The sequence below is a fragment of the Primulina tabacum genome, chromosome 2 (assembly GCF_025594145.1).
Source record: "Primulina tabacum isolate GXHZ01 chromosome 2, ASM2559414v2, whole genome shotgun sequence".
Classification (NCBI taxonomy): Eukaryota; Viridiplantae; Streptophyta; class Magnoliopsida; order Lamiales; family Gesneriaceae; genus Primulina; species Primulina tabacum.
This window is the reverse complement of record NC_134551.1, coordinates 5,030,649-5,044,686: the sequence shown is the minus strand read 5'-3', so window position 1 is coordinate 5,044,686 and position 14,038 is coordinate 5,030,649. Positions and strand designations below refer to the sequence as shown.

At 34.3% G+C, this 14,038-nt stretch overlaps 2 protein-coding genes across 2 annotated transcripts; one reads left to right on the top strand and one right to left on the bottom strand.

Annotated features, from left to right (window-relative positions):
- The first annotated feature begins 4,126 nt into the window (after positions 1-4,126).
- LOC142537187 (uncharacterized) lies at positions 4,127-8,315 on the top strand. The gene is made up of 6 exons (XM_075642744.1): positions 4,127-4,139; positions 4,694-5,062; positions 5,198-5,418; positions 5,524-5,755; positions 5,861-7,465; positions 7,600-8,315. The coding sequence occupies exons 1-6, from the start codon at positions 4,127-4,129 to the stop codon at positions 8,313-8,315; spliced, it is 3,156 nt and encodes a 1,051-aa protein (XP_075498859.1).
- Positions 8,316-8,722: 407 nt separating this feature from the next.
- LOC142527162 (B3 domain-containing protein At2g36080-like) lies at positions 8,723-12,106 on the bottom strand. Its single transcript, XM_075631889.1, has 3 exons — positions 10,978-12,106; positions 9,710-9,882; positions 8,723-8,944 (listed from the first exon to the last, which is right to left on the bottom strand). Exons 1-3 carry the CDS (start codon positions 11,756-11,758, stop codon positions 8,933-8,935), a joined length of 966 nt encoding a protein of 321 aa, XP_075488004.1. The 5' UTR covers positions 11,759-12,106; the 3' UTR covers positions 8,723-8,932.
- Between the last annotated feature and the right edge of the window lie 1,932 nt (positions 12,107-14,038).

Below are 14,038 nucleotides of genomic sequence, written 5' to 3'. Positions count from 1 at the left end.
GGATATTTACAGAAAAAATTGGTGAAACCTGATTCGATCCATGTAAAAAATATTACTTTTCCTTGTAAACGAAGATCGGGTCAACCCGTAGATGAGATTTATTCTTACGTTAAAAATTTAAAGATATTAAAAAATTATCAAATAAAATACAAATGCATTACACTAATATATCATATCGGCAAATCATTTGTGACATGTTCACTCGACAAAATATTTTTAGGAAAAATCAAAATTATGACCATTAGTTAAACGATTAACAATTTCATCAAGTCTAACATTCTGATAGACAACTATTATTAATATTAGGATAATAATATTCATACTCAATTATTTTATAAATTTACTTCATCTTTACCTTTTGTTTTACATATTAACAATATTAATCTTTCGTCGTTTCTAAATAATTTTGTTAAAGACTCTTAATTTCTACATTAGATTACCAAAAATCAGTGTTCTAAATATGGTAGACGGTAGGCCACCTACAACTCAGCGTCTAGGCAATATTTTTTACTTAAATATTTAATTTTTCTTGTTCATATTCATATTTCTTCAATAATTAATATGTATCGGATTTCAAACTCAAAATCAATGTCATATTTTTCTTATTTATCCGATACAAATTGATTGAAAAATTTGTCGAACAATATTTTTTAAAACAAATAAAAAATTTAAAAATAAACATTCTATATATTAAATTAAGTGGTCGCCTAGGCTCTCACTAAGCAGCTTAGACGTACGATTTTTTAAACAGTACTCTAAGAGGCCATCTTTCTAAAAATCGAGATGATAGATGATCACTTAGCTCCTAAACGTTGCTTAGACACTTCTAGATGCACATTTTAGAACATGCCAAAAAATACTAAATGATTATCTTTAATTTTGTTAATATCCATAATATAAAATAAAACACAAATAAAAATTAGAATTATTGTAAACTAAACTGAATATTGTTACTTTTATTTTATCTTAATATATGCATTATTTTATTTTTTCAAATAAAAATACTTCATTCGATAAGATAGAAAAGTTAATATTAATATCCAATATAAAGAATTATGAAGACTAACCATCATAGTAACTTAAATAAATATTTTTGTCAAATTATTCATTTAAAAAGAAACTTACATTAATTAATTTTAATATTTAGTGTATATCAACGTAAAATATCATCCTATTATTACTAGAACAAGTCTCTTGTAAAACATTCTCTCGTCGTTTCTCTCCTAGGGCTTCGACGTGAGTAGATCTCCTATCAAGGGTAGGTTTCTTTCTGGTTTTCTAATCACCTTTAAAACCCAAATGCCTCGAATCCTACAGGCCAAGAAAAAGGTGCGTATCGAGGTTATAGGACAGAACATCTTTCTGTTGGATTTTGCTTCACCTATTGACCGTCGTCATGCGCTGTTGGACGGGCCTTGAACTTTCTTCAAAGACTTAATTGTGTTCAAAGCTCCAGCGGGTCTACAAAAAACTGCTGATATAGTGTTTGATGAAATTCCTATTTGGATTCAATGCCATAATGTTCCACTAGCTTATATGTATTCGGACATTCTGCGCAACATTGGCTCGAAAATAGGACGGGTTATCGAAGTGGATGAGGCTCATGATGGACAATGCACGGGGAGGTATGCTAGAATTCGAGTATTGTTGAATATTACCAAACCTTTGAAACAGGGTATATGGATTCAAGCAGAAAACTCCCAGGAAGAAATATGTATTATTCTTGTATATGAGAAATTACCTAATTTCTGCTTAATTTCTGCTTCAAATGTGGGCTAATTGGTCATGTGAATCGTGATTGTGTTGAAAAGGCAGGGGGTGATTCAGAGTTCAAATTCGGAAATTGGCTTCGAGCATCCTCTGTTGGGGGGGACAAAACATCTTATCCAACGAAATCGAGAACTACTCAAGGTGGGGAATCAAAAGATGATCATGCAACAGATAAAGCTGGCCTGATTGAGAATATAGATAAGAATCTTCATAACATGATTTCAGCAGATTCTGACTCTTCTCGAGATAGAAGCGAGACGGATGAAAATTTGGTTTTAATGATAACTCAGCAACAACAGAACACAATTGTTCCTATCGTGGATTCCCCTATTTTGATGATGGAGATAGGAGTTGACGAAGGCAAAAAATGTGGATCAATCAAGGCAGTGGCCAGTAAAAATCCTAAGAAAAACTGGAAACGGTTGGCAAGGAATTCCAATAACAGTCTTGTAAGTGGGGATGAGATTAACCATTCATTGATTACTAGTAAACGAGCCTTGAGTAACCAAGATGATTCAACTGATCCAGTGAAGCGAGTGAAGACATGTGTTGCGATAGATGCAGTTATCGATGATATAACGGCGGGGTTGCGATCTCAATGAGTTGCTTGATTTGGAATGCACGTGGGCTTGGGAATCCACGTGCACTCCGCAATCTTCAGTGTCTTTTGACAGAAAGAAACCCATCTTTATTTTTCATTTGTGAATCAAAACTTACTTCTTCTCAAAGTCGGTGTTGGTCTAGCCGTTTCAAGTTTGATGGTGTCTTTGCTGTTGATAGTAAGAAGCGCAGGGGTGGTCTTATCTTATTGTGGCGTGATCCATGTTCAGTCACTATCCATTCTTTTTCTGATGAGCATATTGTGACACCTGACCCGTTTAAAAAAATAAAATAAAATCTATAATGCGAAAGCTTTAAAAATAGACTTGGAGGAAAGTACGTGCTTTAAAAATTTTGGCAGAGTTTCCCCGTAAAAAGGAACTCACCAACTGTCTCAACCAATAAAACCAATACAACATACAAATTCCCACAGTATCACATGTGCTAAAACAAAAGATATTAACCAACTACAACCATTTCAAAACAAAATATTTTCTTAATCATCCATAGACAAAATAATCAATAACCCTTCCTCCAAGCTTGGCACATTTCTTTCTTCCATCTCGACACCCCGCCGTATCAATCTCGGTTACCTACATCTGCATCCGCATCTGCATCTCATGAACATAACTGAAATGAGTTATAAAAACTCAGCAAGTAGATCTTTAAATAACAAGTACATATACCATAGTGTAAAGAAGGAATCCGTATCATTTCTTAACCGTAATATGCCATCAGTCAATAAAATACGTATATAACAATTATAAGATGGCATTCCATAGAACAATTCATTTCTTTTCATTCGTATGGCATTGATAGGTCATCCGTCGATGGTATACATGTACGTCTCAGTCAAAATCAGTCACAGTACATGTCATTATGTTGATCAACTTCCATCACGTGGGTTTAGAATTATCATAGGTAACACCACAATACCATATAATCATCAAGCCATAAAAACATTCATTGAATCATTTTATCAAACATGTGGTGTGCGTGCTAAAGAGTTAGCTCCTTTACTTTGCCCTTGACTTCAATTCCATTTCTTTTCAATATATCAATACATACAATATACGTAATCAATGATTTAAAGGAGCTAAAATCAATGGAATCTTCATTTATCATATACACAGCTCATGAGATGCATTCAAAGGAAGAATCAACTTACAACCAAATAGAGATACACTAGCCTTGGCACTTGGTGATAATTCTACAAGATCAAACCATAATAGAATCCATTAATATCATTTTCTAAAGTTTTCAATCCCCCGTAAGTCGAAAACTTACCAATACAAAGTTACAACTCAAGGAATCCAAAAACAAGACAAAATAATAACTTACCTTGGTCCTTCTCTTAGCGTAGATGAAGATACCAATTTAGATTGAAGGAATAAGTCAAGAGATGATAGGAGGGAAATAAGAAAAATGGAAGAACCCTAGCTTCTAACCGATGGAGAGAAATGGGAAGAGAAGAAAATGATAAAAAAATCATTCCCCAATCTAATATATGTCATCCAAACCTCAAAACACGCTTTTTAACATGTGCTGGGCGCGGTGGCAAGAGATCCGGCGCACCCGCGCGCCCCATGCTGCCCAACACCAAAAAAAATTCAGCAACCGGCGCGCCATGGGGCCGGATCCGGCGCGATGGCGCGCGGAATTCTGCCAAAAACGCATTTTTAATGTCCGAATTTGCAAAAGTGATCAACATAAAAGTTGTAGCCCTATGTCTTGACTTGCATCTCCAATTGGCCTAATGTCATTTAGAGGTCTGAGTAAAGAGTTATGCTCAATCTCCCAACATGTGTCAGTGCAGGAACGACGATACATACGACACACTTCGGGCCACTTTTGTCTCGTCTTCCCTAATGATTTGAAAAAAACTCAAAACATGAAAGTTATAGCCTTATGTCTTTTCTTTCTAATGAAAGTGGCCTCACATCAATTGGATCAATATACAAAATATTATGCTAAAAAACACAACTACTGCCACATTTTTCATACCGTTTCTGCACTTCCATTACCTATTTAGCTCAAATTCAACCTTCTATTCTACCCATCTATTATCTATTCTATTTTATAACATTCATTATCATTCATACCATAACGTAAAGCCATATTACCATTCATTACATATGTTGATTGTACTGTTAAGAATGGTTCAAATTTTTGGCGCTTTACGGGATTCTATGGACATCCGATAGTAGCACTCCGACATCAATCGTGGCAGCTTCTCAGACGTCTTGCAGGCACCAACGAACTCAATATGCTTCCCTGGTTAGTAGTAGGGGATTTTAACGAAATTTTGTATGATTCGGACAAGGTTGGAGGGTTATTAAGGGCTATGCCCCAGATGGTGGCTTTTCTGATGTTTTGACAGATTGTGGCTTATTTGATATACAAGCTCGAGGGGATCCTTTCACATGGTGCAATCAGAGATTGGGTGATGAGAACATTGTGGCTAGACTTGATCGTTTTGTGTGTAGTTCGGAATGGCAATCCCAGTTTCCTACGGCTGAGGTTGAACATCTAGCTTACTGTGGGTCATATCACCGGCCAATCTACTTGACTTTTAAATCAGGTCCATTACAAAACTTGAGGAAATGTCCAAAAAGATTTACTTTTGAACATAAGTGGCTTTTGGAAGAGGACTTTACTGATACCTTTAGTCGGAGTTGGCAAGCTCTCAAAGGTAATCAAAATCTTACCTTTTGTTTAGCTCAATGCAGAGAGGTTCTCAAATCTTGGGCTGGCACCCGGTTTAATCATTTACATCGGAAGATTGGTGATCTTCGTAAAAAATTGGATTGTCTTACGTGATCTCAAGAAATTAAGGACAATATCATTTACATTCGGGAAATTGAATATCAAATCGAAAAATTGTCTGAGCAAGAGGAGATACACTGGAACCAACGAGCTAGAGTGAATTGGTTACAACACGGAGATCGAAATACAAAATTCTTCCGTGCGACTGCTTCCCAGCGTCGGCGGAATAATTTTATTAAAGGTCTGATGAATGATAGGGGGATTGGTGCACTGATGTTCAAGGTATGGCTGACATTGCTACAGATTATTTTCGCAAACTATTTTCTTCCTCTAATCCAACTCCTTTGGATATTGAGGAAGTGTTGGATTTGACAGATATTGTGGTAGGAGAAGGTTCGTAGAGCAGTGTTTGATATGCATCCTTCTAAAGCACCAGGGCCAGACGGATTTACTGCTCTCTTCTATCATAAATTGTGGCCGATTGTTGGAGAAGATGTTACTAAGGAAGTACTAGCGATTTTGAATGACCAGGCTGGAATGACTGATTGGAATGAAACACTTATTACGCTTATTCCGAAGATTAAAGATCCGGTATCTCTAAAGGATTTTAGACCAATTAGTCTTTGCAATACTTGCTACAAAATTGTTTCTCGTGCAATCACTAACCGATTTAGACCAGTTCTTGAACAGATAATTGATTCCTTTTAAAGTGCATTTATCCCAGGAAGGCTTATTCTTGACAATGTGATTGTGGGGTTTGAGTGTATGCACTGGATTAGAAATAATCAGAAAGCCAAATCAGGAATTGCGGCTCTCAAGCTTGACATGAGCAAGGCCTATGATCGAGTGGAATGGATCTTCCTTCAGAAAATGATGCTCAAGATGGGTTTTGCAGAGCATTGGGTTAATTTGATTATGAGATGTGTAACCTCCGTATCATATTCTGTTAGGCTCAATAATTCCATTTATGGCACTATCTGTCCTTCGAGGGGGCTTCGACAGGGGGATCCATTATCCCCGTATTTATTTGTATTATGTGCTCAAGGTTTTTCTCATATCTTTACCAAAGCAGTGGAGCTAAAATTGTTTAGGGGTGTTAAAGTGGTTAACTCATGTCCAGTTATTTCTCATCTCTTCTTTGCGGATGACAGTTTAATATTTTTCAGGGCCACCAAGGAGGATAGTGTAAATGTTCGTCGATGTATTCAGATTTATGAGAAAGCTTCGGGACAAATGGTTAATTTTGACAAATCATCCCTTACGTTCAGCCCAAGTACATCGGCTCAACAATCGCAAGAGATAGCAGATGTTCTGTCGGTTTCTATTGTCAATGGGCATGATATTTATTTGGGGCTGCCGACATTATCGTTACGCAACAAAAGATTACAATTTGGATTTTTACGAGAGAGAATGGAAAATAAAATCAGAAGCTGGTCAACAAAGTTCTTTTCTATGGGAGGGAAAGAAATTCTTATCAAGTCTGTATTACAAGCAATCCCTTCTTATATTATGTCTTGTTTTAGAATCCCAGATAATCTTTGCAAGGAGTTGGAACAATTATGTGCAAAATTTTGGTGGCGGGGCAATAATGATATGAGAGGAATGCACTGGTTAAAATGGGACAGCTTGTGTAATCCGAAGAGCATGGATGGTTTGGGATATCGTCGACTCTCCGCTTTTAATAAAGCATTGGTCGCTAAACAAATCTGGCGGATTATTCAGAGGCCCCATTCTTTATTGACAAGATTTCTAAAGGCAAGGTACTTTAAAGACACAGATATCATGATGGCTGGGTTGGGGAACAATCCATCTTATGTTTGGCGTTCACTTCTGTGGAGCCGAGAGCTCATTAGAAAGGGACTTTGTTGGCGGGTAGGTAACGGCCAAGGCATTTTAGCAAAACAAGATCCTTGGATCCCGACCCTTCCATCTTTTCATTGCCAAGGGAATGATCTGCTGGATGATAATGCAAAGGTGGGGAATTTCATTACAAGCTCAGGATCATGGAATGAGACATTAGTGAGACAACATTTTCCACCTTATGAAGCTGAAGACATTCTTAATGTTCCTTTAAACAGAAATGGTAGTGTGGATACCAGATTTTGGGTTGGCAACAAAAGTGGTAAATACACTGTTAAAGATGGTTACCATAGAGAAAGAAGCGGCTTGGCTCCTCATCCTTTTCAGTCTTCACATCCAAATCAATCTTGGTGGAATTTCCTATGGAGCCTGCGTATCCAGCCCAAAATCCGCATTTTTCTATGGCGTGCCTCCCATGATTTACTGCCTACACCGGTCAATCTAGCATTGCATCACATCCCCACAGAAGGTACTTGTCTTCTTTGTAAATATTTTCATGCTTCTACGAGTCACTGCTTGTTATTTTGCCCGGTTGTTCGGTTTGTGTGGAAGAACACCCAATTTTGGCAGTGTTTAAAATTGCACGTGAAGCCTTATTTCTAGATTGTGCTTTATTTCTTTTGGCTACCTTCAAGCAAGAGGATTTTGAATATTTTGCTACTCTCTGTTGGGCAATCTGGCATGAAATTTGCAAGATCAACCATGAAACTGCAAGGAAGAAATTTACGATAAATGTGGACTGGGCTTATGCTATGATGGAAAATTTTCGAAAATACATTTTGGTTGCTTCTTCTGGGAATAATGATGCTCAAATATTTTTGGAAGATAAGTGGGTACCACCACTACCAGACTATTTTAGGTTGGACGTTGATGCAGACTTTGATATTAGAAACAACAAATTTAGTGTTGGGGCGGTGGTGCGTAATACATTGGGACAAGTTTGTGGTGTGCAAGCTAGCCCTATCAGATATCCAGGTTCAGTTACTTGTGCGGAGTTGTTGACAATCAGAAGTGAGATGGACTTATGTCTCTGGATTGGGCTATCAAATGTTTGCATATTTTCTGACTCATTGGAAGCTATTAGGATGGTCTTTTCACACGTAGAAGATCTTGGATCTGCTGGGGTTCTTGCCTTGAAAATCCAATCAATGTTAGAGCTTCCAAATTTTCATTCCATCAAACATGTGCGACGACAGACCATCGAAGTGGCTCACATTTTAGCTCGCAAAGCTTTACCTTGTAATAGCTCCATTAATTGTGTTAATGACGATATACCCTTGTGGCTTGTAAACATTGTATCTCGGGACTTCCCGAATTAATGTTATTATAGTTCATTTAAAAAAAAAAAAGTCTCTTGTAAGACGGTCTCACGAATCTTTATATGTGAGACGAGTCAACCCTACCGATATTTACAATAAAAAGTAATACTCTTAGCATAAAAAGTAATATTTTTTTATGAATGACCCAAATAAGAGATCCGTCTCACAAAATACGACCCGTGAGACCGTCTCACACAAGTTTTTGCGTTATTATTATTATTATTATTATTATTATTATTACATCATGACGAGGGCCCCCTCCTACGAAAATTCTGAAACTTGAATGCAGAATCACTACAGTATTAATTTAGAAAGAACAAATATATGTTTTTATTTGTACAAACAATAAGATATCAGGAAGTACCAGATCTACAACCATACCATATTTTTCTTAATTCCTTCCATCTGGGGACGACCATAATAATATATAAATATATATATCCTCCTGCCAGCTCTTATTTCTTGCGGGATCCATCTCCTTAATTAATTTCAACACAAAAAAAGATTCTGGGATTTTTTTAGCTTTCTTTTTCAATTCTTCTTTAGCAAAACAAAATCACAAATTTATAATCTCCCAGATCTTCTTATCCTCTTCATTAATTTTCCATCATGCACCGTCAAGGCCATCCCTGCATATGTTATATTATTAAATAAATTAAATCATTCAAACATATAAATTTTCAACAACAAAATTATTATTATATGATCCAAATTTTCATTTTGTCGTGTTCCTGCATCTCATTTCTCTCATCCAAATTCTTGTGTGTGTGTGTCTATATATATATATATATATATATATATATATATATATATATATTCCGTCCAAAGTTGCCTAAAAGTCAGTAAAATTAATCTACTTTTAGCTTATGGATCTGTTTCTTCAGAGGAAGCAGCAAAATCATACAGAAGCGGTCACATCTATTGATTCATACGTTATTATTTACTTCGAAAAAGCCTAACATATATTTAATTTTAAATATAATACGCAAGAAATTTGCCTTTTCAATTATTTTATTGATAATATAATTAACTTATCTGACTCTTTTTATATCATATAATCTATGTTTTGGCATCGATTGATTGGAGAAATTTTGGTTGATATTTTTTCTCTCAATAAAACGAAAATGTTTGTAAATCATTAATTATTAGAGTAATATAATTTAATTTATAGTTATTCAAAAATCTCAATAATGAAATATGTATTAGTCGGAAAAAGAAGAAGAAAGGTGTGTTTTTCAAAGAAGAGTAGTAAAAATAAAATTTTTTTTTCATCACTTTCACAAAGAACATTTAACACAAGGGAATATTTAAAAATTTAGGAAATTTTAAATATGAAATGCCACTAATTAAAATGAAATTAGATGGTATTAAACAATATATTAACATATTTATACCATGTGCTCTTGATGGTGAGAGTAATTTTGGCTTTGATTATATGGACCATGACCCGACCCATCTGTTGGGGTGGACGTGTCGGATTCATCTGCTTGACACTCCAAATTCACACCAAATAATCTCACCCTCCTTGAATTCCCACCTCCTCTTGTCTGGTTTTGTGAACCGGATCCTGGAAAATATAGATGAATAAAATTTAATTATTATTAATAATAAACTGAGTATTAAATAAATTATTATTTTTTTAATTATTTTCGTATTTTTAATCATGTTCAAGTGCTTAACATGCCCATTGTGACATGCATGAAAAATTATATATCGTTAAAAAATATGCAATGAATTAAAACATATAATTTTCTACATTAAACATTTTAAAGTCCTAAGCAACAAGGGAAAAATAATAATTTAATTATTGGGGTTATTTTTCAAACATTAAAACTTTATAACGCACTTTTACATTTGTGATTAATTATATAAAGATTACCTTTCATGGCCACGTAAAATTTTTAAAAAAAAATCATGTATAATTCATAAATAATTATTGCTGCATATATAGTGTCAATTTGTCAAGATTTAAATATCTCAACATGTTTTCAAATTTAAAATAATTATTTCTGTTCAAAACTAAATCGATTCACTTTTAATAAAAAAAATATCACATCGATATTTAAAAATTCAAAGAACATATTAAAAAATATATAAAGACTTCTTTCAAATTTTTTAAATTTCAGTGATAATTAAAAATATCAGCAATTGATCAAATGCGTAAAGCATAAGACATATAAAAAAATGTTATCTAATATGTTATAAATTTAGTTAACTTTGCATAGTGAAGACTATCCTTAAATTTATTTTTTTCCAACCCAATATCTCAAATTTTTAAAACAATTTATTTGTAGGATGAATATTTGGTTCAGTCAAGACGATTTTTATTAATGAATTACACTGTGGTCCTTATACATTAAAAAAAAATAAAATTATAATATCCCTCCTTAATTACATGTTTGAATAGAGCACAATGTGGTCCTTATAATTGAAATATACATATTTATTTTTTAAAAATGGTTGTAACCATCAAGAATTAAGGGAGGTGTATGGAAACTGTCAATGGTATATTTCATATAACAATGCAGCATATTATTATTATTTTTGTTATTAAATATACTAATTTGCTACTCAAGTAAAACAAAAAAAAATTTGTTATTGAATTCCAAAATTATTTTAATTTTATTTCACAATAAATTTATTTGACTACATAAAATGATACCTGCATGAAGATAGCCCTGTTGGTATTGTTGAGCCTGCGAAAAACCTTGATCTTGCTGGTTTGGATATGGATTCCCCTGGTATAATGCTCGGTTAAAACCAACACCTCTGCCGCCCGCCAGCTGGGAGACGCCACTACTCTCGCTGGAGTTTCTCTTCCTCCACCCTATGTAAAGGCGGTCAAAGTCCGTACGGTGGCGCGAAAACAAGACAAAATCGCCGGCATCTAGGCGTTTCTCCTTCACGAATCGGCTCCACCCTTTCGTCAACACGTAGCTCTGGCTACTGTTCCAATAAGAGTACCGGAACCTCCATAGTTTTCCCATCTCATCCTCGAAGCTCAATATAAATCCCTTCTCCCCAGGATCACCGCCACCTCCTCCGCCGCTTATGGGGAAGTGCCTCTCAGCGTGTTGCTTAGGTATGACTAGACGGTTGAGCTTCCCCACGTCGCTTGGCGTCAATGGCTTCTCGAACAAGGGTTCCCTTTCATCCTGTCCAAACTGATCCATCCCCATCAAATTACTCCCTTCTCCATCAATATCCGCATTGTTCATTTGTTCATCACATCCCGATTCTTCTTGATCATCCTCAATGTTGAGGTTAAATCTAGTCGAAAAACGATCACCACCTCCACTGGAGCCACCCCAGTAAGCGCCGGTGGAGAAAAAGGTGGATTTCTTATTCGAATGACCTGAAGAGGATTCCATCAAACAGTGCGCATAGGAGCAGTACAAGTGGGCATCTGGGAACTGGTCTGAGGAGTAGTGGTTTGTGGACATTTAATGATGCGTGAAGCACTGTCGAAAACAGGAGTAATAAAGGCAGAAGCGAGGAGAAAAGGTGGGGCCTGGAGGGGTTTTATATGATGCAGAACATTGTAGCAGCAGAAGAAGATTAGAGAAGGGAAAGTGCAGCAAGAAACAAGGAAAGTTGGAAGTGTAGGTATATATAAGTGGAAGGAGGGTGACGAAGAAGAAATATCCCAGTACACCTTCGCATTTATTAGGGTTTTTTTGGTGAGCAATCATTATATTCGGTGCAAAATTTTGATAATTCCATAGTGTTGGATAAGTTTTATTTACTTTTCATGTGATGAAATTAGGTTTTTGAGGGGCAGCCCGTGTGGGACTTGGAGTGTGTGGGATTCTGATTGTGTTCATGAACTGGTGAATTAAAATTTCAATATATTCTTTCACTTGCTTTAGGTTTCTTTTTGTTAAAAAAAAAAAGAAAAGAAAAATATCACCCATGTATTCAGGCTTCACCCGATTAATTTTGGGAGAAAACGATCTTTCCAGTTAATTAATTTGTCTGAATCTGGATGCGATTACAGTCTATTCACCCTTGGAGCAAACGTTCATACACAAACCAACCACGACTCTCGCAATCTTCCAAAATAAATTTGTATGACCTGTCTTCCATAATAATTACCTAAACATAGACTAGATTCGATTCCGCCATTCTTTTGTTATCCTTTTACCACTTGGCTAGATACGTAGTCGAGTCGAGTCGAGTCGAGTCGAGCTCTTGAGTGTTTGAGTTTGACTTGTTTATAATCGAGTCGAGCTCGAGCTTTATTTAACAAATATATTCATTGCTCACGAGCTTATTCAAGCTTTTATCGAACCTAAACGAGTTCAATAAATATGAATTGTACATTTAAATATTCATTAAAAAATAAATTATACATTTAGGAAAAAATATAATATTCTTATTAAAATTTGTCAATTTATTATAATAAATAAATTTAATAGATTTTTCTATATATTTCATAATTAATGTGTTAAATTAATAAATTAAATATCAAAATTATTATTTTTCATCTAAGATATTACTTATGAATTTACTAACGAACATGTTCACAAGCTAACGAACCGAATATTGTAAAGCTTGAAGTTGGTTCGTTTATCTTGACGAGCCTCATTAAACGAGCTCAAACGAGCTTTTATCGAATCGAGCTTCGAATATATAGCTCACAAACGGTTTGGTTCATTTACATCCCTACATTGGGCCATGCATGCGGATACATTTTTTTAAACAATATGAAGATAGAGTTATATACTTTGAAAAAAGGATATATTTAGTTTTTTTTTTTTTTAAAATGTTATATATTTAATTTCTATAATTTTATATATTAATATAATCAAAAAATGTGGTTTTATATCTTTTCTTATAAAAATAAGTTTATATCCTTAAAAATACAATGTGATGGAAATATATACTAAATATCTGTTTAATATGAATGAAACAGAAATTAAATATATAATTTCAGTAGCAGAAAATAATATTTATCTGTCAAAAAATATTAAAAAATTGAAAAATTCTGCCATAGTAGTTTACCAGGTGCAGAGGCTTACGACACTGAAACCTTTACGGGTTAAGTTCCCGATATTTTGTTGGCAGTTAGACGCAAGTCGTGAAGATAAGATTTTTTTTTCCCAATAGACAATTAATTTTTTATTGTTCTGCTTTCGTGTTTGAATTATGTCCTCTCTTTTTATATATATTTTTTTTGTTTACCCAATTATTATTCAAGCACATGATTACTCAATTATTTTTCATATTATATTTATATATATAGCCAATTCCCATGCTGTTGCCGACCTTGTAACACTGGGCCACTTCAGATGACACATAATCATTTGGTCAAAAAAGTTATATTTTATTAGATATGAAATTTTGAAATGATTTTCTAAAAGTGTGTAGAAAAAGAAAATTATGAAGAGAAGGTAACCTAACTTTTGTGGCTTTTGGCATACCATTTAATTTACACAAAAAAAATTTTGAGGTGGTTTTATGGGTCAAATTTATAATATTAATATTTTATTTGAGTTATTTATGAAAAATATTATTTATTATTATAAATATGGACAAATTTTTTTTTTGATGGTAAATATGGACAGTTTTAAAGACCAATCAAATGTAATATTTGGAAGAAAAAAGTGGATGAAATGTAATATCGATACATATATCCATCGAGTACACTTCAACTCATCTACTGCAAAAAAATTTCTGAATAAATAGTATTATATTATCTATTTATAAATATATTAGAATAT